Source organism: Rattus norvegicus, chromosome 2 (genome assembly GCF_021556685.1).
Source record: "Rattus norvegicus strain SHRSP/BbbUtx chromosome 2, alternate assembly SHRSP_T2T, whole genome shotgun sequence".
In the NCBI taxonomy this organism is placed as follows: domain Eukaryota; kingdom Metazoa; phylum Chordata; class Mammalia; order Rodentia; family Muridae; genus Rattus; species Rattus norvegicus.
In genome coordinates, this window is record NC_141535.1 from 198,394,161 (window position 1) to 198,421,616 (window position 27,456).

A 27,456-nucleotide genomic window follows, 5' to 3' on the forward strand; every position below is an offset into this window, starting at 1 on the left:
TCCTGTGCCCACTTCCCATCTTTCTGTACCAGCCCTGGAATTATGAACATTTTGCAAACCTTTAGTGTGTTCTAGGGCTTCAGTAGGTTCTAGGGATTCGAACCCAATTTATTCTATTGCACAGCAAGTACTTTACCTACTGAAGCATCTCTCATGTCACTCTCTTCTCATTTAAAGAAAAGGTTTCTGAGTTTGGTTCCTAACATCTACATGATGGCTCATGACCATCTGTAATTCGGGTTCCAGGTAATTCAACACCATCTTCTGGCGTCCCAGGGTACTGGGTACACATACGGTCACATATATGTGTGCAGGCAAAACACTCCTGTACCTAAAAGGAAGAAAGGGGCTGCTGTGGGGAAACAGGCTCCCATGTAGCTTGGGTTGGCTTTTAGCTGGCTTCTAACATGATGATACTGAACTTCTGTAATACCTTCCTGCCTCTGCCTCCTGATGCTTGCTCAATGTTATATAATGGAGGAAATATTGGCTAAATACTTTATATTAAGGATATAGCAAATTTAAACTCAGTTTTGGATCATCTTTTAAAATTTTATCATTTATTTATTTCACGGGGGTATATCACACACTTCATAGTGAAAGTATGTGGAGGTTGGCAGAAAGCTTCCAGGAGTTGGTTCTCTCCTTCTGCCATCAAGGTCCCAGGATCAAACCAAGGTCCTCAGAGTTGGCAGGCAACTCTTTCCTCTCAACTGTCTTTCCAGCCCTTGGTCAATATTTTGATTTTAAAAGTGTTAATGATGACAATACATTGCATACATACATAATTCAAAATGGCAGAAGTATGATTAGGACCATTTTAGAAATCATTGGAAATTTTGTTTTAATCTCAAACCAGAATTAATCAAAAGTTTTAAAATGAAACTCAAGTAAGCAACTCAAACATAAACTTTGAATTGAAATTTTTGAAGCAGAGTTGAGATTTTTAAAGCTATTCTAAAATAGATTTTTAACCCCCCAAGAATTACACACACACACACACACACACACACACACACACACACACACACACACACACACTCACTTGTTACCATTCACAAGTGTAGGAATTAAAGGACAGTTCTCTCCTTTCCACCATGTGGATCCTGGGGATTAGACTCTGTATTGTCAGGTTTGGCAGTGCGTACCTTACCCACTGAACCATCTTACTGGCCCAGTTCTAGTCCTTATGCCTGTGCAGCAAATGTTTTTATCCACTGAACCCCACCCACAACAGATGAATTATGGGGAATTCAGAGCATAGCAAAACCCAACCAATAATATAATGGCATTTTTTTCATGATGAAGAAATTTTTACCAGATGATGTCACAGGTAGAAAAAACAATGGAACAAGTTTTAAAAACTCAACTTGTTATTTTGAGTTTGTCATTAACCGATTCAGTCTGTATCCCTGTTACTCCCACATGTAAGATAGGCCCATGTGCTTAAATTCCATCAGCTGTGTCCAGACTTCCGACACTGGAAGGTGATAATATCATGTACAGTGCTTACACTCAAGAACCACACAACTGAGCAGGGGGAAAGCCACCTTAATGTTTAAGTGAGTTTACATTTTGGGGTTGAGCCATATTCATAGCTAACCTGGGGCACATACTACTCATAGGCCACAGGTCAGACATGCCCTCTGGCTATCTGATAATATTTAGTATACACATTGTTGTCAGTCATCTAAGCTTCTCCCTGCTTTCTGCTGTTTTGTAGTATAAATGTTCCCTGTTGTGAATTTTGCACTTTATCCCTATTTCCCTTAGAATTTATTCTAAGACAAGTTGAGACTAAGAAAATGGCTCCTTTGCATTTGTGCTAAACCAAATAATCACATTTTTAAAACAAACTATTGCCATCCTTCGGTTTTCACTTTCCTTGAGCTGTGCATGGAGACTGTCCACTCTAATTCCAGTATTCATAAGACTGAGGAGACAGAGACAGGAGGAGCTTGAGTTCAAGACCAGCTTGAGCTACATATAGACCCTGTATCTAACCACACTGACAAAGTGAAAGTAAATTAAAGAACAAACATTTTCAAAGAATTTTAAGTGTGAATTGAATTAGAATGCTATTTTTCTGGAGGTAAAATTTTAATTTGGTAATTAACCAATTTTTTCATTTTTGAGTTGTGAAAACATCACCAGTTAAAAATTACTACACACTGTACAGGTTATATGTGTGTTCTCTGGCACCAATATCTTACCTTTTATACTCTCAGCTTTCATATTCCATCTTAAGGTGAGCATTTGCCTTGCACTGCTTTCTAGCTATCCTTTGTTTTTCAGTTGGAATTTACCATGCAGGAAGCTGTCCAGTGTCTACACGCTCTCGAGGAGTACTGCCCTTCTAAAGACGATTACAGCAAGCTCTGCCTGCTCCTCACCCTGCCTCGTCTGACCAACCATGCTGAATTTAAGGACTGGAATCCCAGCACTGCCCGGGTCCACTGCTTTGAAGAGGTCTGTGTCATGGTCGCAGAGTTCATCCCTGCTGACAGGAAGCTAAGCGAGGCTGGTTTTAAAGCAAGTAACAACCGCTTATTCCAGCTCGTAATGAAGGGCCTACTTTATGAATGCTGCGTAGAATTTTGTCAGAGTAAAGCAACTGGTGAAGAAATTACAGAAAGTGAAGTCCTTCTCGGCATCGACCTCTTATGTGGCAACGGTTGTGATGATTTAGATCTAAGTTTATTGTCTTGGCTTCAGAATCTCCCTTCCTCTGTCTTTTCTTGTGCATTTGAACAGAAAATGCTTAATATTCATGTTGACAAGCTCCTGAAGCCTACTAAGGCTGCATATGCTGATCTGCTGACTCCTCTTATCAGCAAACTGTCTCCCTACCCTTCATCTCCAATGAGAAGACCTCAGTCAGCTGATGCCTATATGACTCGCTCTCTCAATCCTGCTTTGGATGGCCTCACATGTGGATTAACCAGTCATGATAAGAGGATCTCAGATCTTGGGAACAAAACTTCTCCAATGTCACACTCCTTTGCTAACTTCCATTACCCAGGGGTACAGAACCTCAGCAGAAGTCTTCTGCTTGAGAATACAGAGTGTCATAGTATCTATGAAGAATCTCCTGAGCGGTAAGCATTTACTCCTAAAAATTAGGACATTGTCAGTTCCAGGTAATCTGTAGTGTGTGCATGCAGATGCTCTTGGTGTTCAGTACATTGTAGTTTCGAGAATTTTAAGTTTGTTTTTAAAGTTAGCTTATCAAGTAATGGGTTTCATAATGGCACACATTTTTATACATGTGTTGTTATTACTGTGTTCCGATTTATCTCCTTCACTGTGCTCCCCCATGCTCCTGCCTGCTTGTGACCGTATCTCCTCCTTCCCTCAAATGTTTTCATGCACATGTGTTCCATTTTCCTTTTTCTCCCCTTCCTTAAGATATCTTTCTTCCCTGTCATAATCCCCTTTCTAGTGTGATGACCTATATATACACCATATACATAAATATAATTCTAAATATAGGTCTTCCATAGAGAAAATGTAGTCTGAATTTGGCTTATTTCTGTTTTTGTTGCTTTTGTTTGTTTATTTTTTTCAAGACAGGGTTCCTCTGTATAGTCTTGGATGTTCTGGAGCATACTCTGTAGACCAGGCTGACCTTGAACTCATAAAGACCAGCCTGCCTTTGCCTTCCCAGTGCTGGGATTAAAGGCACCACCACTGCCCAGCAAGTCTGGTTTATTTCATTTAACACAAGCATTTCTAGGTGTGTCAATTTTCTTGTGGATGTCATGATTTCATTTTTCTTAATGGCTTATTATAATCCCATTGTGTACTCTGACCTGCCAGTCAGGATGTGCCCACTAGTACACTAATGGCAAGACTATTTTGGTGACAACCAACTGCTTTCAGACTGGATTCTAAGTCCCTCTCCATTGGAGGGAATGCATGCCTGGTACTGAGCCTGTGGCTGGGATGATTATAGGCCCCAGTGGAGAACATATTGCAGGTGTTTTGCTAAATGGACACGTCTTAGTAAGGGTTTCTATTCCTGCACAAACATCATGACCAAGAAGCAAGTTGAGGAGGAAAGGGTTTATTCAGCTTACACTTCATGCTGCTGTCTCATCACCAAAGGAAGTCAGGATTGGAACTCAAGCAGGTCAGGAACAGGAGATGATGCAGAGGCCATGGAGGGATGGGTCTTACTGCCTTGGTTCCCCTCACTTGCTCAGCTTGCTTTCTTATAGAACCCAGACCACCAGCCCAGGGACAGTACCACCCACAATGGGCTGGGCCCTCCATCCTTAATCACTAATTGAGAAAATGCCTTACAGGCGGATCTCATGAAGACATTTCCACAACTGAGGCTCCTTTTTCTGTGATAACTCCAGCTTGTGTCAAGTTGACACACAAAACCAGCCAGTACAGGACATCTAGTCAAAGTGCCTTCTAAATATTTGTATTTATACTGACAGAACAATGCTGTTCTTAGCCTGGGTCAGAAACTTTTCTTTTAGCAGAGGTTGAAAGTTAATGTAGAGACCCACAAATGGTCAAAGTACTGAGAATAAATGTTTGTCAAGAGCTTAGTCCTTAAAGGAACATCTGTACCTGCTTCAAAGCCCAGGAAACATCACCAAAGGTGTGGAAGTTGTTGAGTGCCAGAAGATAGAGAGGAGTGCCTCGAAACACTGTTTTCTGGAAGTGGCATGGGCTTCCCAACCACCAGCTCACCGCAGCTGTGACTAGCTGTACAGAAAGAAAGAAAGATGTGGGAGTAGAAGGAAGTCTTCAAGAGAGGGAAAGGGAGCAGAAAGGTGATGGGGGTGAGACTGATCACAGACATTTATTTTTACACTATTAGAAGTAAAGTGCAAATGGTGAAAAGCATATTTTACAATATACAAGAATAAATAAGATGTCCATAAAGCATCCCGCTGTGTGTGTCCTACATTTTTTTTTCTGTTTATTGGTGGTCATCCAGGTTTGTTCCATTTTCTCACTGCTGTGAATTGCACCGCTGTTTAGAAACATGGCTGTGCAAGGATCTCTGCGATGTGTTGACTTGCAGCCTTTGGTACGTACTCAGGAGAGTAGTCTGACTGGGTTGATTGCCATAGAGGCCACACAAGTTCAGATTCCCCCTGAGTATGGGTTCTTCTTTCTCCACACCCATGCCAGCTCTACCTATCTATCGTATGTTCTCCTGTTGATAACCATTCTAACTGGCTGTGAGGTGAAATTTCAAAGCAGTTTTAATTTTTATTTTCCTGATAACTAAGGATGTTGAACATTTTGTATAATATTTATTGGCTATTTGTATTTCTTGTTTTGAGAATCATCTGTTCAGTTCAGTCATTAGCTCATTTATTGATTTTTGTGGGTTTTTCTCTTTGGTGTTCAATTTCTGTATTTCTTTGTCCAGGCTACGTATTGTTTGATGTATGGCTGACAGAGCTTTTCCCAGGCGTATGCTCTGCAGAAGTCTTTTACTTTCATTCTTCCAGTTCTTGGAATTATTTTCTGTGCTTTTAGAGTCCTATCAGAAAGTCTCTGCTTCTGTATATGGTTCTTTGTGGACAAGGTTATCATAGTTCTTAGTAACTCACAACAGTCTGATAATGAACATTCTTACACACACACACACACACACACACTTAGGTAGTCAAAAGGACAAGCTCCTAAGTAAAGGGTGCTGTTGGGACAATGACTGTCTAACTTGCCTCTCTGATCCCTGTATCCTTATATACTCTGCCAGGAGAGGCGAGTACTAAAAAGCTAGATTCTTTAAAGTGAAATGTCATTTAACTTCTGTAGTTGGTGTTTTGTAGAAATAGGTAAATCTGTGTAAATGTCTGGTATTCATCATCAGATAACAGTTTATTATTATTATTTTAATTTAAACAAATTTTTTGAGACAAGGTATGTAGTCTTGGCTGGCCTGGAGCTCACTGTGTGGAGCAGGCTGCCCTTAAACTCACAGAGACTAGCCTGCCTCTGCCTGCCCCTTAAGTGCTGGGATTAGAGGTGCACATCACCACACCTGGGTCACTGTTAACACTCTTGAGATTTATGAAAAGCATAAATTATTAGTATTTTAAAAGTATATTAGGAACAATTTGACAAAATCCCCCACTGATTATGCCATTAAAAAGATCATTTATTAAAAATGTTGGAAGTTAGGCCAGGCATGATTGTATACATCTTTAATCCCAGCACTTGGGAGGCAGAGGCAGGTGGATCTCTGAATTCAAGGCCAGCCTAGTCTACATAGTAAGTTTCAGGACAGCCAGAGCTATATAGAGAAACACTGTCTCAAAAAAATTAAAATAAATAAAAAATAATCTTGAGTAATTTAAAAAAGTAGAAAGATATGTTTTACTTTTGGAGGAGGGGTGCGGCAAACTTTCTCCTTGGAGAAGATTTCTTACTTCTTGGAGGCCATGTAGGCCATGAGGTCCACCACCCTGTTGCTGTAGTCGTACTCATTGTCGTACCAGGAAATGAGCTTGACAAAGTTGTCATTGAGAGCAGTGCCAGCCCAGCATCAAAGGTGGAAGAGTGGGAGTTGCTGTTGAAGTCGCAGGAGACAACCTGGTCCTCCATGTAGCCCAGGATACCCTTTAGTGGGCCCTCGGATACCTGCTTCACTACCGTCTTAATGTCAGGTTTCTCTAGGTGGCATGTCAGATCCACAGTGGATACACCAGAAGGCCATGCCAGTGAGCTTCCTGTTCAGCTCTGGGATGACCTTGCCCACAGCCTTGGCAGCACCAGTAGATGCAGGGATGATGTTCTGGACTGCCCCATGGCTGTCATACCACAGCTTTTCAGAAGGCCATCTACAGTCTTCTGAGTGGGAGTGATGGCATGGACTGTGGTTATGAGCCCTTCCATGATGCCCAAGTTGTCATGATGACCTTGGCCAGAGGGGCTAAGCAGTTGGTAGTGCAGGATGCATTGCTGACAATCTTGAGTGGGTTGTCATATTTCTTGTGGTTCACACCCACCACAAACATGGGGGCATTGGCCAAAGGGACAGAGATGATGATCCTTTTGGCCCCACCCTTCAAGTGGGCCCGGGCCTTCTCCATGGTGGTGAAGATGCCAGTAGACTCCATGACATACTCAGCACCAGCACCACTCCATTTGATGTTAGCAGGATCTCACTCCTGGAAGATGCAGATGGACTTACCATTGATGACAAGCTTCCCATTCTCAGCCTTGACTGAGCCGTTGAATTTGCCATGGATAGAGATACTGGAGCATGTAGACCATGTAGTTGAGGTCAGTGAAGGGATCGTTGATAGCAACAGATACTTTGCCAGATGAAGTGGCAGCCCTGGTAACCAGGCACCCAATATGGCCAATTCCATTCACACTGGTCTTCACCATCTTATCCGCCAGATGAGGCTAGCCCTGTAAGAGAAGATGCGTTGTCTCTGGAACAGAGGAGCGGAGAGCGGATATGTTTTACTTTTATCTTCAGTATAAATAAGCCAAGTAAAGACTCTTGATAAAATTTAAAAAGTCTTAAGACTCTGTAGAAACATATGAGAGGGAAAAATAAATATTTGAATACCAAAATCACAATTCATATTGCATAAAGAGACCATGGGTAAGGGGTTGGGGATTTAGCTCAGTGGTAGAACGCTTGCCTAGGAAGCGCAAGGCCCTGGGTTCGGTCCCCAGCTCTGAAAAAAAGAACCAAAAAAAAAAAAAAAGAGAGAGAGAGAGAGAGACCATGGGTATTAAATTTTCCAGCCTATTCAGTTTGTAGATGATTCTGGGCCACAAAGAATGGAAGTTAATTTCCTGAAAGTACAGACTACTGATATTAAATTAGAGACCCTGCATCCTGAGTAAATGTGTGCTCTACCTGGGCACTGCAGTACACACAGCTGCAGTTGAGCAGGGCTAAGGCTCTCTTGAGCTCAGGAGCAAGACCCCGTGACAAAGCAAACACCTCTTCTCTGAGCATGCTCTATACTTTGAAACTTTTTTCAGTAGTTAAAGAAAATAATAAAGACATCTATTTTTTTAATAATTGATAAACACTTAATCTTTAATATTCTTTTTTAATGCAGTAAAAATTCTTCTAAATTTATTTTTTTCACTCCCATCTGTTTTTTTCTACTCTTTTGGAAGAAGTGATACCCCTGTTGAGACCCAGCAGCCTGTGAGCATTGAACCCATGTGCCAGGGTTCGGGGTTAGAGAAAGAGCCTGCAAATGGAGCACAGAACCCAGTTCCAGCTAAACAACAAGAAAAAAACGAGGTAATATTTATTGAATGCCATATGTTTCAAAGTTATACTCTTTGTAAAAATTAATAGATAAAGTTTTAAAAGATTTTTAATGTCTGGGAGTAGTACAAAGATTTTAGATATTCTTATTGACTCATTTTCTGGCTTATCCCCAAAGAATTTATAGAATGTTTAGTTGTATTCGAGTATTTTATAACTTTGAAGTAGAGGAATTTATAAAAAAGAAACCCACAATGCCATATATTGGCATTGCATGACATAAGTAATTGAATTTGCATCAAATGTGGCTAATTTTCATTTAACGGCATATACTGTATATTTTACTTACTGTACTTAATAAACAAGAAATTTTTTATTATTTACAGTATTTTCATCTGAACCTAAGGTTCCATTTTATGTGTCTGACAGGTAATTGTATTATGACAAATTATAAATTTTATGTGCTATTCCACTTGAAGAGGTTTTTTTTTTTTTTTTTTTTTTCCTTTTTCTTTTTTTCGGAGCTGGGGACCGAACCCAGGGCCTTGTGCTTCCTAGGCAAGCGCTCTACCACTGAGCTAAATCCCCAACCCCTGAAGAGGTGTTAAATGTGGTTTTTCCTTTTAAAAAATATTGGGGTGTGTGTGTGTGTGTGTGTGTGTGTGTGTGTGTGTGTGTGTGTGTGTGATGTATGCAAGTGCACATGCCACAGTGCATGTGCGTAGGCGAGAGGAGAGTTTGAGGGAGATAGTTCTCTCCAGAATCAAGCTCAGGCTGTTAGGCTTACCTGGGAGGCACCTTTATCCTCTTGCCCATCTTTCCAGCCTCTAAACAGTTTGGATGAATGGGAAAAACTGAGACGGATGATGAAAGCATCATAAAAGCATATTTTGAGCTCAGCTTTTAGGCAAATATGCTTCTATCTATAGAAAACTATCATATGCTCAGTATTAAATATGTTTGATACGGTTAATAGTTTTACTGATTAGTAATACAGTCTTTAAAAAGGTATGTAATTTAAGTAGTGCCAAATTTATCGTTATCTACGTGCATTTTCCCTCTTGGTGTGCTGATTATTATTGCATGTTGTTTACTTCGGGCTAGTCAGGAACAGGCAGTCACCAGTCATTTCAGTCTGTTATAAAGCAAAAGGGCCAGTAATTAGTGACGATTAAGACACTGATGCAGGGCTGGAGAGATGGCTCAGTGGTTAAGAGCACTGACTGCTCTTCTAGAGGACCTGAGTTCAAATCCCAGCAACTACATGGTGGCTCACAACCATCTGTAATGGGATCTGATACCCTCTTCTGGAATGTCTGAAGACAGCTACGGTGTATACATGTAAATGAAATAAATAAATCTTTAAAAAAAAAAAAAAGACATTGATGCTATGTTATTTTTCGTAGAGTAATGTGATTTTTTAAATTGTTTTAATTGCAATTTTATTCAGCATTCATAGATGATGTCGAAAAAACATAATTCAGTAATGGTCTGTTCAACAATATGTATTGTTTTTCTAATATTTTTAAGCTTCGAGATTCTACTGAACAATTTCAAGAATATTATAGGCAAAGATTGCGCTATCAGCAGCATCTCGAACAGAAGGAGCAACAGCGGCAGATATACCAGCAGATGTTACTTGAAGGAGGTGTGAACCAAGAGGACGGTCCTGATCAGCAGCAGAATCTTACTGAGCAATTCCTTAATAGGTTTGTTTTCTGCCTCTGTAAATAGATTTGTTTAAAGCTGTTCAGTGCTCACAGTGAAGGCTAGGGCTGGAGAGGTGGCTCACAATTAATACCACATGATGTTTCTTAGAGAAGTTCCAGGTTTAGTTCCCACCATCCACATCCTCTTCTGGCCTCTATGAGCACCAAGTAAACATGCGCTGCACATATGTACATGCAGGAAAACATTCATGCACATGAAGTAAATCTTTTTTTTTTTTTTTTTTTTGGTTCTTTTTTTCGGAGCTGGGGACGAACCCAGGGCCTTGCGCTTCCTAGGTAAGCGCTCTACCACTGAGCTAAATCCCCAGCCCCAAGTAAATCTTTTAAAAACATGCAGTAACTGCTACTTTTCATGTAGTTTGGAATTTTCAGGATTTTTCTTCCCTGAGTAACTATAGCTGCAGTGTGGTGGTTCAGTTCAAGGGCTGGAAGTTTGTGGGCTAGCTGGGTCCCATTTTTACCCAAGGTAGATAAGGGTATAGGAGAAGTTACTTTGTTTCTTTCTTTCTTTCTTTCTTTTTTTTTTTTTTAAATTCTAACGTTTTATGTGCTAGTGTTTTGTCTCTGTGCCTGTCTGTGCACCTGAGCATGACTGGTCATCATATGGACTAGGAGTCATCGGATCCCCTGGAACTGGAGCTAAAGACTGTTGTGTGATACATATAGGGTCTGGGAATTGATCCCAGACCTTCTGGAAGGACAGTCAAGAGAGTGTTCTTAATCTCCAGTTCTCTACTTAGTTTCTGTTTGCTCATCCACTTTCCCTGGGTGCCTTGAGCATAAATGAGTTCATGTGCTTAAAACAGTACCTGCATGCTGTGAGCACAGGCCATAGCTGTAATTTATAGTTATCAGTGATTAAACCTTCAGATACAGCCAGGCACAAGTATTTGTGGGTCTAGCTATTTGAGAGGCTAAGGTAGAATATTCATTTGAGCCAAGGATTTAAGGTTGGAACAGACTGGCCAACAAAATGAGACTATCTTTTAAAAAAGTTACCATCTGTAGATCCATTTGGATTCAGGATATTAAAATGATTTCTTCTCAGCATTTCTTCTTAAACCATTAACTGTATTGTCTTTATTGGTTAAATATTTATGTGTGTATATGTGTGTGTGTGTGTGTGTGTGTGTGTGTGTGTGTGTGCGCGTGTGTGTGTGTTTCTCAAAATTCAGAAACCAGAATATATGTAATTAAATGAGCAGAGGTTGTTGGAAGATTGTGGGTTTATATCTAATATGTATGAATATGTATTAGACCAGCCATGGCCGCTTTAGCTGTTGGTTAGCATAATTATGGTTAGGCAGCTACAATGATGTCTCTCAGTTCTTCATGCTCATTAATGTTAGAAGTAATGTGTTTGGCTTTCTAAGTGTTGTATACATTATTGGAGTCTGAAATTGAACCTGTCATCAAATCTTTACACAGGGAATGTTCGTGATGATGATCTCACAATCTGTGTAGGCCTCTGAATATTCACATTGGGAAATTTTTCTTTGTCTTTTTAATTTATTTCTATTATTAGTTTAAACATTTATTTTTTTATGTGTATGAATCCTTTGCCACATTCATGTGTATATATGTGTACTACATACATGCCTGGTGCCCAAGAAGGTTAGAAGAGGTCATAGGAACCCTTGGAGCTAAAGCTTAGATAGTTGGGAGCTGTTATGTGGGTGCTGGGAATTAAACTTGGAAGAGCAATCAGTGCTCTTAACTGTTGAGCTACCTCTCCAGCCCCAGGGAGTGTTTTCTCCCTATCCTGGCTCAAGCTACTGCCTCTCAGAATGATCCTAATCTAATGAATTGCAACTTGTTGGTTTAGAATGCCTTCTCCATGTCTCCTAGAAGTTATGCTTGCTATTTGACCTCCCAAAGAAGACTCCCTGCAGTGAGTAAGAGGACAGAGTATCAAAAGGATCTGTGGTCTCCAGTTGTGGTTGAAATGTACTCCTTTAGAAATATATTATTCAGGAGTATTTGTCCTTTAAACATAATCAGAAATAGAAAGAAAATAATTTAGTTTCATTTTGGAGCATTTTTTGTTGTTGTTAAAGTGTTTGTTTTTTTGTGGTTTTAACTTTTTGAGACAGAGCTGGCCTGTAACCTGGCTGGCCTAGAACTTGCTATACCAGACTAACATTAAATTCACAGCAGTCTGTTTTTGTCTATCAACTGCTAGAATCACCACCAGGCTTGCACCATCAGGCCTGGCTAGAGTTATCTGTTATTAAACAGTTGTTTTCCTTGGTAATAGGAGCTTAAAATTACATCAAAGGCAATGTATGCTTTAGAAATCCTTGGGATATTGGCCCATTGAGGTGGCTCAGGGGGAGAAAGCCATGCTGCCAACTGACACCTCACTTCAGTCCCCAGGACCCACATGGCAGAAGTAGAAGGCCGACTCCTCTGTATTGTCCTTTGCCTCTACAAGCATGCTAAGCACATGCACATAGCCTAATTATTAGTTAGTAATTAATTAATTCTGGGTTTGCTTTCTTTTTTAAGACAGGGTTTCTCTGTAGAGTCCTGGCTGTTTTGGAACTCACTCTATAGACCAGGGTGAACTTGAACTTGAACTCAGAGATCCACCTGCCTCTGCCCCCTGAGTGTTGGGACTAAAGGCATGTGCCATTACCACCCAGAATGATTAAGTTCTAAGTCCACAGGATAGTAAGGTCTATAATAGTGTGTGCTTATCCTGTGTGCAAATGACTTATACATCAATTTTTCTTATTCTCTTAATAGTGCTATACCAACATTTTATATTCTTCTTTTTTTTTATTCTTTTTTTCAGAGCTGGGGACCGAACCCAGGGCCTTGCGCTTGCTAGGCAAGTGCTCTACCACTGAGCTAAATCCCCAACCCCAACATTTTATATTCTTGATTGTTTGCATTATACTTGGCATCAGTGATTGGTCACTTAAAGGTCTATTCTGTCCACCTTCATCCTACCCTACTTTAAAAGACTGGGCTATAGAATGAGACCGAGACTCGGGGAGGGGGGTGGGAACGGAGAGAGAGGCACAGAGAGACAGAGAGACAGAGAGGGAGGCATTGACTGACTGACTCTAAAATGACAATCAGACTGATGTGAGCATTTTGAAGTCTCTTTACACTTAATATTCAAATTTACTTAGGTCTTTTTGGGTGGGGGAGCATATCAGAGGATTAGTATTCATAAAAACATAATTTTGGAAATTCTTTTTAATAAGTTTGTACTTTCCCCCTGATTTTTGTTTTCATTTTTAAGTTGAGGGAGTCTCTGTGTACTTCAGTTAGCCTCAGCTTCGCAAGTAACGGGATAATTATCGGCATTTGTTAGCCTGCCTATGGTTAGTAAAGGGAAAGGAGAAAGCAATAGACTATCATACTTCAGTCATCATGCCTATTGTGTTAGTCTTCTCTTATGTTGACTCTTGGCTGAAGGGTGATCCTTGGTCAGTGGTAGACCTGTGCAGTTTTTGATGGTCTCACTGTGTAGGCTAGGCTGATCTTATCCTCCTACCTTAGCACACCTCCTGCAGGATTGCAGATATACACCATGAAGGCGTCCTAGATCTAAGAGAGCCTGGTACCATCTTCTTTGTGCCTTCCATAAGCCTGAGCTTCCAAGGAGTCAGGCTGTGCAGATGGAAGGATTGCTTAGAGAGAAATAGTGAAGGCCCATTTTTTAGTATGTTACGTCTCCGGTGCTCCATCAGAGTCTAGCAAACGATAAAGGGTGAGTGAATGAACACAGATCTGAATACTAGGGTACTACTTGACATTTGTGTCTACTCTTATCATCATCCATGTCTTGACAGCATGTTGACAGGATGTTCCTAGAGATAAATGAAGACAGCTTATTTTGTTAGAGGAAAAATTGGTACCTTGGTATTATTATTGACAATATTTGGAAATTATGATTTTTTTAAATTCAAAGCATCAAGCTTTGAATTTACATATGCTAAGCACCAAGCACCAAGCCTATTTCCTTTACAGTGTGGTACTATGGGAAAATTTGAATTATCTTGGTTATGTTTTCAGTTGATGGTGAGCATATTTTATAAAAAAATTTCCCCTTGATTATATATATTCCCAACTTTGACTTTTCAAGCTTTTAGCCTTGGATATATTATGAATGTTTTAAACTACATTTAAAAAAAAAACTACTTGTGTTGTTTGCTTCTATAGGTCTATTCAAAAGCTTGGCGAACTAAATATTGGAATGGACAGTCTTGGCAATGAGGTGCCAGTACTCAACCAACAATGCCTCGGGAGCAAAAACAGTGGGTCAAATAATTCCTCTGTCACTAGTTTCAGTTCACCACCCCAAGATTCCAGTCAGAGGTTAACACATGATACTTCTAATATTCACACAAGTACTCCTCGTAATCCTGGATCAACAAATCACATCCCTTTCCTTGAAGAATCACCTTGTGGAAGCCAGAAGTAAGTACTTGAGTATAAAACCTGAAATATTAACTTCTTATGCAGTGATAGGAACATAAACCTCAACTTCGCTTTGGAGCCTTACGGAATTGAGGGCCTCTTCCAATTTCTCTCTGACCTGCCTTCATTTGTCTATTTTAATCTCTTTGTAGTCATCTTCCCTGTCTGTTGTCTTTTTTGCTTCCTCATCAGCACCAGGACAGTTGCATTTGTACAAACCATCTTACTGAATCTTTAGTGTTAGACTTTATCTTGATTTTACCCCCTGCCTCTGACATGCAACAGATATTTTCACAGACTTTTAGGGAACAAGAGGGTGTTTTTACACCATGTTAGAGTGATTATAGGAAGACAATTTTGGCAACCGTAAAATACATTATAGCAGCTAAAGACTTTGCATATTCATATTTTTCACTAGTTAGAACATTTTTATCTTTCTGTCATTAGTAAACGGGTTAATTTATGCAGTGAGAAGAGTCAAGAGGTATTTTCTTGTATTACCATAAAGTACTTCTCAGGTGTGGCTGATTTAGAAATGTATAGTTTCCTTTTGACACCTGTGTGCTTGTAGGACTTAGCATTGTAATTAATGTTGTATTCTACTTTTGAAACTAGGATACTGGATCCCAGGCTGTTACACAAATGTCTGTGAGTAGAGATAGGAGCTAAATTTTAAAGTTATGCTTTATTCAGAGGGCCTGTGATCTGAGACCAAGTTAATGCCCTGACCCCCACATGCACAGCATTGCATACACCCATGCATGCACACACAGAGAGAAATGTAAAAAGCAAAGCTGTCTGTCATGCTATGTTAAAAAGCACCAATGATTTGCTGCTGTTTTTTTCTATGTCACAGGACTCCAGCATCATTCTTGCATTTATTTACTGGCTTTAAGCCATTTTAAAAACAAACAAACAAACAAACAACAACAAAACAAGCCTAGAAAATTCTGGGACTTTTCTCATCTTCCTGGGATCTTCCTTTCCTGTGTTGGGTCCCTGTCTGTAGGCTCTCACGTAGTTCTTTGAAAAGGGATGTGTATCAGAAGTGGTTTCTCAGACCCTGTGTATCTGCTTGTGGTGCTGTATTTCATAGTGTTGGAATAGATTTGGGATGGTAACCATGTCTCAGTATTTAAAGCCCTGCAACATGATATTCCAGTTTCAGAGCTCTTAGGAAGAAAGCCAGGGCCATTTTGATTTTTGATCCTTTGTGTAAGGCCTGTTGCTTTTTCCACTCTAAAATTTTTAGGTCATTTTCTGTCCTGATGTTCTGTAACTTCATTCTGTCAAATCCTCCATGGACATTCTGAAACCAGAAACTTAAGTTTTAAGAAATTAGAAAAGATGGTTAGTGATTTCTTCACCTCTATTTTCTATTAATTTTTTTTCTCCTGATGTGATGTTTTAGTTTAAGTGTTCCCATTTTCTAAAAATTTACTTTAAAAAAGCACTCCTTTTTTTTTTTCCCTGAGATTAAATCCTCTTGTCTATACAGAGTATATGGTTTTAGATTTGGGACTTTGTTCTGTGAAGTGCTGCTCCTTCCTCATTTCCTTTGGTGTCTCCTTTCTCTGAGGAGAGCTTTTGCTTCTTTGTGCATTTGGAAGCCTCTGGCTGCCTGTGAGTCCTGTGGAGCTTTCTTAAGTTATTAGAAAATAGCTGCGCATGCTGGCAATTTGTCTGTCCTTGGCCTTACCAAACAAGGGGTGAACCGGTGCACTCTTCTAGGAAGGGACACCTGGCAGCTTCAGTTGTTCTTTTCTCCAAGTCCAGATAATTTTCCTAAAGAACAGTTTCTAAGCTGGTGCTTGGGGCAGGATTAATAGACATGGCTGTGGGGCAAACAGAGGAAAGGTTCTCCATCCTTCCTGGGCCATGTAAAGACTTGACCCTCTTTCTCACTTCTCTACAACTCTCCTTGATATCATCAAACCCATAGCCCCTAACTGTAGTAGCCTTGAATAAAGTTATTGAAGATCATTTGCTAAGAGAAAAAAAAATAGGGGCTGGGGATTTAGCTCAGTGGTAGAGCGCTTACCTAGGAAGCGCAAGGCCCTGGGTTCGGTCCCCAGCTCCGAAAAAAAGAACCAAAAAAAAAAATATTGAAAGACTAAGTTAACTTAGTTTCTATTTGGAGTTTCAGAGTAAATTTTATTTGAACATCTATTCCCACAGCTCATCAGAACATTCTGTTGTTAAGCCATCACCTGGAGATTCATCAGGGAATCTATCAAGGTCAAAAGGGGAAGAGGTAATGTTTTTGAGAAGTTTCTGTGTGTATGTGTTGCAAAGAAAAAAAATATTTTGTGAGACAGGGTCTCTCTCACTGTGTAGCTCTGGCTGACATGGAACCTGGCCTCAAACCCACAGAGATCAGCCTGCCTCTGCCCCCAACACTAGGGTTAAAGGTGCATGCCACTACCACCCTGCTGCAAAAATTCTTTCTTCAAAGAAAACTATAGAAATGGTCATTGTTGATCTCAAAATAGTTGGATAGGTTTCACGGAACTACATGTTAGAGTGATTATAGGAAGACAATTTTGGCAACCGTGAAAAACATTATGGTAACTAAAGACTTTGCATATTCATGTTTTCACTAGTTAGAACATTTTTATCTTTCTGTCACTAGTAAACGGGTTAATTTATGCAGTGAGAAGAATCAAGGGATATTTACTTGCATTACCATAAAGTACTTCTCAGGTGTGGCTAATTTAGAAATGTATAGTTTCCTTTTGACACCTGTGTACTTGTAGGACTTGGCCTTATAACCACAAAAAAAAAAAAAAAAAAAAAAAAGAAAACACATTTTGGGATCAATCCAGATAGCTGGGTCAGTCAGTGCCAGTGCTCACACCAAACCTGATAAACTGAACTCAGTCCACGTGGTGGAAATAAAGAACTGATTGCCAGATGTTGTTTTCTGACTTCCATGTGCATATGCCCCACCCCCAATAATTAATTAAATGAAAACACATTTATAGATATTCATATTCATGACCTAGTGGTGACCTTGAATGTTCAAGCTGAGACTGTGCTACTTTCTGAACTTTATGGTGGCTTTGTTGAGATTATAGTGGTATTTCTACTGGGCTTTTTATCTCAATATGTTGTGTGCTCTGGAATCACATATTTTTTTTTCTTTTTTTTTTTTTTTTTTCCGGAGCTGGGGACCGAACCCAGGGCCTTGCGCTCGCTAGGCAAGCGCTCTACCACTGAGCTAAATCCCCAACCCCATGGCTACAGTTTTTAAAAAGTATTAATACATTGCAGTACAAATAAAACCAACTTATGTTACTTGTGCTATTAAGAAAACCCTCTTAGTGTTCAGAGGGTGTTTAATCAACCATCCATCCTTTTATCTTCCCCATACTGTTCATTTATGTGTCTCTTTCCTATACATGGATTTAGAACTCATATGAATAAGAATTCAATTAGGTAAGAAAAATACATATTAAACATATATTTCATAATATATATTGTGTATATATAATGTGTATATATAATGTGTATATATATATATTATACATACATACATTGCTTCCCTAAGGAGGATCCATTGGTTGTTGGTATTCATAAAAGCTTGGGTAGTAAGAGGGAAAGTCCCTTCACTGGTCCTTGTGAGTCTCCAGTTCTTAGGCTATGTCCAGAGCTGAAATGGTTTGCATTTTTGCGTACTTGACATTAATCTTCACCAAAGAAAAAGATTATGTTAAGGCTGTCAGTCATGCTGTCTGGAGGTGCCTGTTCCAAGTCCAGGCAGTCCTGCTCAAGGTAGCAGTGTTCTTCTAAAGGACGTCAAGCAGGAATTACTTCAACTCACTTCTCTGGGAGAATGTGTGGACAGAGGCTGACACTTTAAGTAAACAAATATTTTCAAATATTTTTATTGAAATCACTTTCATAATTTTAAAAGGCTATTCTACAATTTCACTGTGAAATACTGAAATAGTAATTGCCATAGGCTGTCTGATTTTAACTCTTTAAGTGTATCAAATTAATAATAGCCTTTTAAATTTCTTCTTTTCTTCCCAAGAGAGCAGTCTGACTGTGTTGCCGGCTCTCATCTAGAACTACTTCTCTTACCTCAGTTTCAACTAGCAGCCCATGAATTTCCTATTAGAACACAAATGAAGTTCTGTTGTATTTGTTAGAACTATATATATGAAAGTTAAAGAAAGTTTAATATGGGAATATACATTCTAATGTTATAGTTATTTTAATTTCAGTGTTTATTTATATGCATGGGTGTTTTGTTTTGCTTGCATATATATATGTGCACCATGTGTGTGCCAGGACGGAGCCCAATAGGGAAACTGGATTTATAAATGTGTGGCTGATTGGAATTGAATGGAGGTCCTCTGGGAGAGCAGCCAGTGCTCTTAACTGTTGCGCCATCTCTCTAGACCCCTTTTTTATTTTTTAAAAGATTTATTTGTTAGTATATTGAGTGTTTTGCATTCAGTACAATCTTATTTCTGTGAGCTACCATGTAGTTGCTGGAAATTGAACCTCTAGAAGTGCAGCCAATGTTCTTAACTGCTGGACCATTCTCCAGCCACCCACCCCGACCCCAAATCTTATTTCTATCACATTTATATATTTTATCTATAATGTTCCAGTTAAATGATGCACAGCAAAAATAGTAAGACACACACACACACACACACACACACATTTTTTTTTCTTTCAAGGTAGTATTTCATGCTCTGTATGTATATAATCACATATATGTCTGGTATCTGAGGAGGTCAGACAGCATCAGTTCCCCCTGAGCTGGAATTATATGCATGATGTTGAACTTCTATGTGGATGAACTCAACCTAAGTCCTCTACAAGAGCAAAAATACTCTTAACTACTGAGCTATCTCTCCAGGCTCCATATTTTTTTTGTTTGTTTTTTTAATTTATTTTTTGTTTTTTTTCATATTTTGTTTTTATATGACTTTGATTTAGTAATGATTAGCAAAAATTAATAACATTATGGTTAATTTGGACTTGTCACTTAAAAGATTATTAGTAGCTACTATGAAATGATCAAACAGCTATACTATGGTAGAAATTAATTTAAAGTGGGATAAAGGTAACTCTAGCTTGTTTTTTCCATATATTGACTTTTATATTTGTTCTCTCCATAGGATGACAAGTCAAAGAAGCAGTTTGTTTGTATTAATACTCTAGAAGACACACAGGCTGTTAGAGCAGTGGCGTTTCACCCAAGTGGTAGTTTATATGCCGTTGGTTCAAATTCAAAAACTCTGAGAGTGTGTGCCTATCCAGAAAAATTGGACACAAGGTGAGAGCAGCTGTTTGCATGGTTCTGCTGCACTGTTGGACAGGTAGCTCTGTTGGCTGCTCTTCATAGTTGCCATTTACTAATGTTTCAGTTTTTCCTTTCTTCCTGTGAAGCTTCATGAATCAGTGCCTAGGAAAATATCCATCATTATTAATTTATCTATTTCCCCATAAAATATTTCTGAGTATGGCATTTTATATCAGAAAGCCTTCCTTATTTCCAAGACATATTTATATCTGCAGAGTTCTTAAAGTCCATCTAAATGATGCAAGACAAAAACTAGATTATGGCTCATTACAAATTGAGAAAATACACATTATTTTCTTTCGAGGCAGCATTTCACTTGTAGGATGGGGTTGGCCTTAGGTCCTAGGCTCTTCTGCCTCTTTCTCCTTTGCAGGTACATGCCACCGTACCGTGAACACATCTCCTGTAGTTTCTCCTTTGCAGGTACACGCCACCATACCATGAACACATCTCCTGTAGTTTCTGAAGAGTTTCAGTTAAATTATTACTATAATTTAACTGATATTGGGCATTTTAAACCTATAAAAATTAATAATTTTATTTGGTTAACTTAACAATCTTGTTTGGTTTTACTATCTTGTTCTAGCAAATTATAGGATTTGAAAACAAGATATATGTTTTAAAGCTGGTAAATGTGAAAACTGCATTACAGTACATAGCAACAGAACAAACCTCAACATGTCATGGAAATTATTTATATGTGCATTATTTATAGTTCAGTGCTGGTAGAGCATTTGCCTATGATGCATAAGACACTAGACTAGGTTCAGTCCCCAGCACGGCAAAAAATATATTTTTTGTTTTAGATATAACTCACAGGAATCTAGATAGGAACTTCATGATAAGGTACTGTTTTTGTGTTTTTGTTGTTTATTATTAAAATGTCTGCATTATAGGACTGGAGAGATGGCTCAGCAGTTAGAGCAAAGATTTCTCTTCCAGAGGACCAGGGTATGAATCCCAGTACCCGTGTGGCAGCTTATAACCTTCTGAGCTCCACCAGACACAGACATACATACAGTCAGAACACTCATACACATGAAATAAAAGTTAAAAAAAGAGCATTATAAAGATTACGAGTGGGTTGGAGACTTAGCTCAGTGGTAGAGCGCTTGCCTAGCAAGCGCAAGGTCCTGGGTTCGGTCCTCAGCTCTGAGGGGAAAACAAAAAAACAAGAACAAAAAACAAAACAAACAAACAAACAAAGATTATGAGTACTGGATGTGGTGGTGCACACCTTTAATTCCAGTACTGAGATGGCAGATATAGGTGGATTCTGTGTTTGAGGCCGGCCTGGTCTGTAAAGGGAGTTCAGGACAATGTTACACAGAGAAACCATGCTCAAAAAACCAAAAATTAAGCTGGAGAGATGGCTCAGTAGTTAAGAGCACAGACTACTCTTCCAGAGGTCCCGAGTTCAATTCCTAGCAGCCACATGGTGGTCACAACCATCTGTACTAAGGTCTGATGTCCTCTTCTGGCATGCAGGTGTACATGCAGATAAAATACTGATATACAGAAAATCAAATAAAAAAACCAAAAAATAAAAAAGATTATGAGCTATTTGGTAAATTTTTGTAGTTAGAAAAATAAAACTGTTTGTATTAATATTCTAGAAGACATAGGGGCTGTTAGAACAGTTGCTTTTTAGCCAAATGGTAGCTTATATACTGTTGGTTCAAATAAAACAAAAGTCTGAGAGTATGTGCCTATGTAGAAAAAAATTCGTTTTCATACCAAAAGAAAGATACCCAAGCAAATAACCTATATAAAGCTTTAAAAGTTTTAATTATTACAAGAACCATGCAGCATATTATTTTGTCTTTTTTAATGTACTACTTCGTTTGGGAATTTCATACATGTATATATGTATTTTGATCATATTCACTCCTCCCCCCCCCCCTTAATTCCTCCTGGGTCTCTCCCAAATATACATCCCACTCACCCCCAACTTTATACACTTTTTAAAAAAGTTAAATATACACTGAATCTAGTTGGTGTTTCCCATATACATGAGTATGAAGCCATCCACTGGTACACGGTTAACCTATTAGTATCCATCCCTAAGAGAACTGACTGTGTGTCGTCCGTCCCCCCCCCCCCCCCCCCCCCCCCCCCCCCCGCTAACAGCAGTCAACTGACAATAGGTCCTCACCTTGCCGTGGGCTGTCTCAAGCCCCTGTCTGGTCCACTGCTGCACTTTTGACTGGCTTGGCCTTTGCAGGTCTAGTGTAGGTAACACAGCTGCTGTGAGTTCATGAGTGCAGTGGACATGCCATGTATAGACGACAGACAGCATTTCACAGCACTCCTCCCTTTCTGTCATGCTGTGCTGATTGATGTAGCTGTCTTAATCATATTTGATTAGTTATGCATCTCTGTATTAACTGTTGCTGCTGCCAAAAAAGAAAAGCTTCTTTCACCAAAGTTGAGACTAGCACAGACCTGTAAGTATCAACATAAATATTTAGAGGACAGTTTGACAGTGTGACAGTTTAGCAAAACAGCAATAGTGGGTTACCCCCGAGGGCTATGTTCCCCTTATCTGGCTTTTTACTAGTGTAACAATACCAATTTTTAAAGTGCACTTTAAGGCTTATTATAACCCATAGATTAGAATTGATGGAGTTGGGGGTTAGGGATTTAGCTCAGTGGTAGAGCGCTTGCAAGGCCCTGGGTTTGGTCCCCAGCTCCGAAAAAAAATAAAGAAAAAAAAAAGAATTGATGGAGTTTTCATTATATATATGTATGTATGTGTGTATGTATGTGTGTGTGTGTGTATATATATATGTGTATGTATGTGTGTATATGTATGTATGTGTGTATGTATGTGTATATATATGTATGTATGTGTGTATATATGTATGTATTATGTGTATATATATGTATGTATGTGTGTATGTATGTGTGTATATATATGTATGTGTGTATATGTATGTATGTGTGTATATATATGTATGTATGTATGTATGTGTATATATTTTTTTACTTTTGTCCCGCTAAAGCATTTAAAGAGTTAGTTAATAGGCTGTAGAGATAGTTCAGTAGTTGAGAACACTTGTCACTCTTGCAGAAGACCAGTGTTCATTTTCTGGTACTCACATCAAGTGATTCACAACCATCTGTTAACTGCATGCAGTTCCAGGGATTCTAATATCCTGTTCTTGCTTCCAAGGTCACCTCAATGCACATAACCATACATACATGCAGACATACACATATACACATAATAAAAATGAAAAACTAGGAAAAGGAATAATGAGACCCTGTTAATTCAGTGTTAAATTTCTTGTTGCTCTTTTTATTAGTAAGTAGATTTATTTGTTTATATTTAAGTGTATGAGTGTTCTTACATGTTTTTAAGTACAAGATGCAGTATGCACAGAGGTCAGAAGAAGGTGTCAGATCCTGGAGTACAGACAGTTTTTAGCAGTCATATGGGTACTGGGAGCTGAACACAGGTCCTCCACATGAGCAGTAAATACTTCTAACCATTGAACCATCTCTCCAGCTCTGTATTACTAAGTAGAAATGCGTTAAAACGAGACAGCAGAATTTTAGATCAGGGTTTTGTTTGAAGCTGGCCTTGACCGTGGGATCCATGGCAAGCACTTTCATATCTCTATGTACGTTTCCCTGCAGCTCTCTCTGACTTTCACCTTCTTGGAAACAAACCTTCCTGTCTATTAGAGCTCAGAACTTCACACTTCATCATAACTACTTACATGTAGCATTCATGACATCACCAGCTAGACTGTTAAATCCTTGAAAGAGGCCTTGTCTTTTTAATTCTTATCCACGTCTCACCTTTTCTTAAACCCAGACACATTGTTTGTAATTGTTAATAAATATTTATTTCACTTTCCTAGTTTCTGCCCCCCAGAAAATAAGATAAATGGAGATTTAAAAAATAAACCATATGTCCTATTTATTATGTGATCTGAAATGGAAGATTCATATAATAGTTATAGTTTTACTGATTTGGTTTGATTTATAGTATTTTCTTTTATGCTTTTGGAAATCTAATCATTTGCTGTCAGTTAGGTATGTGGTGCCCACATTTAACATCTGCATTCTGGAGGCTGAGACCAGAGATTACTGAGTTCAGAGGTAGGCTTTGTAGGATGTATCTTAAGAAGCCAAGGAATCCAGCCTCTCCTCAAATAAAGCCTGTTGCTGGATATTCTTTTTCCTCCTTCCTTTACAGTAATTTCATGTTAACTCATCTTCAAAAGCAGGAAACTGAAATATTTTTATGTACTTTTCTTTTCCAGTGCACATGACGGTCCTAAGCAGCCAGTGGTACGATTTAAAAGAAACAAACATCATAAAGGGTCTATTTATTGTGTGGCTTGGAGCCCGTGTGGACAGTTACTAGCAACAGGATCAAACGACAAATATGTGAAAGTGCTGCCCTTCAATGCAGAGACTTGTAATGCAACAGGTAGGGCCCGGCACAGCAGTGGCTGACATGCCAGTGTGCATGTATGCTTGCCCTGTCTTTCTGCTGTCACTAATGAAATCCGAGAACATTGTCTTAAAGAATTTATTTTTCGTTCTGATTACTCTGTTCCAGTGAGGCATCATTCTTTTAAAATAATCTTAAGGTAGTCAAGTAGTATGTGAATTTTAGAAAAACATAAGGTAAAAATAATTTTTAAGGACTAGGGATAGGGCTGACTGATAGATCACATGCATAGTGTGCATAAACATGTGAGTAGGCATGCATAGACACATACATGCATGTAAGAGAGACAGAGAGATTGAGGGAGAGAGAGACTGAGAGAGTCTTTTAAATTTAACTACCATAATTGAATTAATGGATATTTCTATAGTGTACCTTTCCTTTTTTGTTTGAAATGAAAGACAGGGAGGCAATGAATTTTTTTGTAGTTCTGTTTTAAGGGCAGTAATAACTGAATCAGTATTTTAATGTCTTGAAGTTTTATGTTCAGTAAGTGAGTTGATTATGTCAATTCCTTAATATAAATCATACTTTACAATTTTTTAAATTAAGTATGTTAGCATACAAGACAGTGGGCTTCATTATGGTATTTCCTACATACTTGTCAAAATGCTGTGATCTAACCCTGTGTGCTCTCCTTGGCAGTGCTTAGGCAGTTCAGCGTCCTCTTCACACACAGAGTTGAGCAGCATTGTTTTTGCTTTTAATTCTTACTGCTGTTTCAGGACCAGACCTGGAATTTAGCATGCATGATGGGACAATTCGAGATCTGGCCTTTATGGAAGGCCCAGAAAGTGGTGGAGCTATTTTAATAAGTGCTGGAGCAGGAGATTGCAACATTTATACAACAGACTGTCAGAGAGGACAGGGTCTTCATGCTTTGAGTGGACACACTGGTATGTGATGATCAGTCTTCCTTTTCTCAATTTGTGCTGGGTGCTGTTTTATTAGTGGCATAGGTCTCTTCGTAATGGATCTTTTTGAGGCAGATTTTTATTTAAAAAACTTGCATTGTGAGTGTTAGATATCAGAGTAATATTAATGGCATTATGACCCATTTATTCACCACAGGACTCCTTTACTCCAACTTCACAGCCATTATATGATGTAGGAAGTTTTATCCCTGTTTGTATTTGAAGAAAGGGAGGCACAGGGGTGAATCTGGTAAATGACAGGTCAGAAATGACTCTAGATCACTTCGTCCAAGCCCTAACCTCACAGAATCGCTGCTTGTAGTCTCTTCATGAAAGAGTTGCCATTGTTTTAAGTGACAAATCTTTGTCTGTACCACTTACTGTATCTTGAAATACAGAAAGAACTTAGTCTTCTAGTAGAGTCACCAAAGAAGGACTAAATTTGTTCAGAGTGGTTTTGATTAATTTAGAAAATTCCTAAATCTATTTTATAGTATATGCAATCTCTGTGATATGGCATATTTGGTTAACCAGCGATGAGAACTTACTTTTGCACATCTGTGGAAAGACCTCTCCCACACCGATGACTGACTGCATGTTACTACTGGTCTTTTTTAGGGCATATTTTAGCACTTTATACCTGGAGTGGATGGATGATTGCATCTGGTTCCCAGGATAAGACTGTTAGATTCTGGGATCTTCGTGTACCAAGCTGTGTTCGTGTGGTTGGCACAACATTTCACGGAACTGGTAAGTTTTCCGTGGATTCGAATGAAATTCTGTGAGACAGGAACTTTATAAAGACTCTAGTGTCTGCTTCCCTGCCCCCATCTTCATGTTCAAAAGCAGTAGACTAGGAATGTAGCTTGCTGATAGGCTGCTGGGCCAGTTTATAGGAAGCCCTGAGTTTAATTACAAGTGCTGAACCTGGTCAGCCTGGGCTACAAGAGAAAAGGGCTTTAAAGAAAAGAAAATGATGGTGGGATGGGCATTAGAGGGAAGACCGACTTTGAATTTTATTGCTTAGATTCAGTTCTTTTAGAATTCTTTCATATGTTACCATATTTGTAAACTGATATTAGATTAACTATTGTGTTCCAAATTGGCAATTTTAATGTATATCCATTTGTTTATTATAAGTGACATATATGAGTGTATACACCCCTACACTGTATATGTGGAAGTCAGAAGACGACTTGTGGGAGTCCGTTCTCCTCATGTGGGCTCTGGGGATTAGCCAAGTCCAAACATGGATGCAATCTCCTTAACTTTGGAGCCATCCCCTGCCCAGGTCTAGATACTTAACATTTTTTTTTTTTTCGGAGCTGGGGACCGAACCCAGGGCCTTGCGCTTCCTAGGTAAGCGCTCTACCACTGAGCTAAATCCCCAGCCCCGATACTTAACATTTTTAATGACCTTCTTTATTTATGTGAGACATATGTTCACTTGAAGGCCAATAGCTAACTTCTGGAGTTCCTCTGTCTTTACAGTCTGTATCATGAGGATTGACCCTAGGTCATTAGCGTGGCAGCAAGTGCTGTTTGGCACTTTTTTGGACCGTCTTATTGGCCTAGGACTCCAGATCTTTAAACTTATTTTTAAAGATTTATTTTCATTTTATGTACATGGGTGCTTTGCCTGCCTTTTGTCTGTGCACATGTGCATGCATTGTCTGTAGAGATAATCAATCCCCTGGAACTGACGTTACAGTTACAGAAGGTTGTGAAGCCACCTTGTGGGTGCTGGGGAGCAAACCCTCATTTTCTGTAAGAGCATCAAGCGCTCTTAACCACTGAGCCACCTCTGCAGCCTCTTCAGACTCTGTTAATGAAATTCACGCTTCAGGCTTGAAGCTCCAGCTTTCCTTTAAAGCTCTGCTCTGCTGTTTCTAGTCCATTGTACCTCTGCTATCTAATGCTTTCTAACCTGAAGGCCAGGTCCTGGCCTGTAGCCCTTTCTTCTTAAAAACCTCATTACTTCCTGAAGAACATTCACGTGCAGCTCCTTTCGATGGACCAGCTATGTTTTTTATGTAAAAGTATGCTTATCTAGTGTGGGGTCAGGGGGCTGTTTTGGTTAAATGGAGTATTCTGTAGATATCTATTAAGTCCATTTACTGTATGGGATAGTTTAACTCTAATATTCTTTATTGGGTTCTCATTTGGATGATGAAATGAGTAAGGTACTGAAGTCACCCACTATTATTGCATCAAAACTTAATCCAAATCTAAAAAAAAATACTGGTATTTGTGTGAAATTTTGGTGTATATCTTCTGGTGGATTGTTCCCTTTTTAAATATGTAGAGGCCTTCCTTATTTCTCTTCACCTTCCAACACCTGATGCTAGTGACCTGATGCTAGTGAACATCTG

The 27,456-nt window shown here is 39.1% G+C and overlaps 1 protein-coding gene across 8 annotated transcripts in view; it reads left to right on the forward strand.

Annotated features, from left to right (window-relative positions):
- Window positions 1-27,456, forward strand: part of Wdr47 (WD repeat domain 47) — a 60,823-nt gene that overhangs the window by 26,729 nt on the left and 6,638 nt on the right. For 5 of the 8 annotated variants that reach the window (XM_087624770.1, XM_087624767.1, NM_001100702.1 and 2 more), the window contains 9 exon segments: window positions 2,296-3,098; window positions 8,122-8,251; window positions 9,749-9,927; window positions 14,125-14,382; window positions 16,561-16,636; window positions 19,521-19,678; window positions 23,980-24,149; window positions 24,896-25,066; window positions 25,703-25,834. In XM_087624770.1, the coding sequence (XP_087480896.1) occupies window positions 2,296-3,098; window positions 8,122-8,251; window positions 9,749-9,927; window positions 14,125-14,382; window positions 16,561-16,636; window positions 19,521-19,678; window positions 23,980-24,149; window positions 24,896-25,066; window positions 25,703-25,834 (2,077 nt within the window). 8 annotated transcript variants of the gene reach the window in all.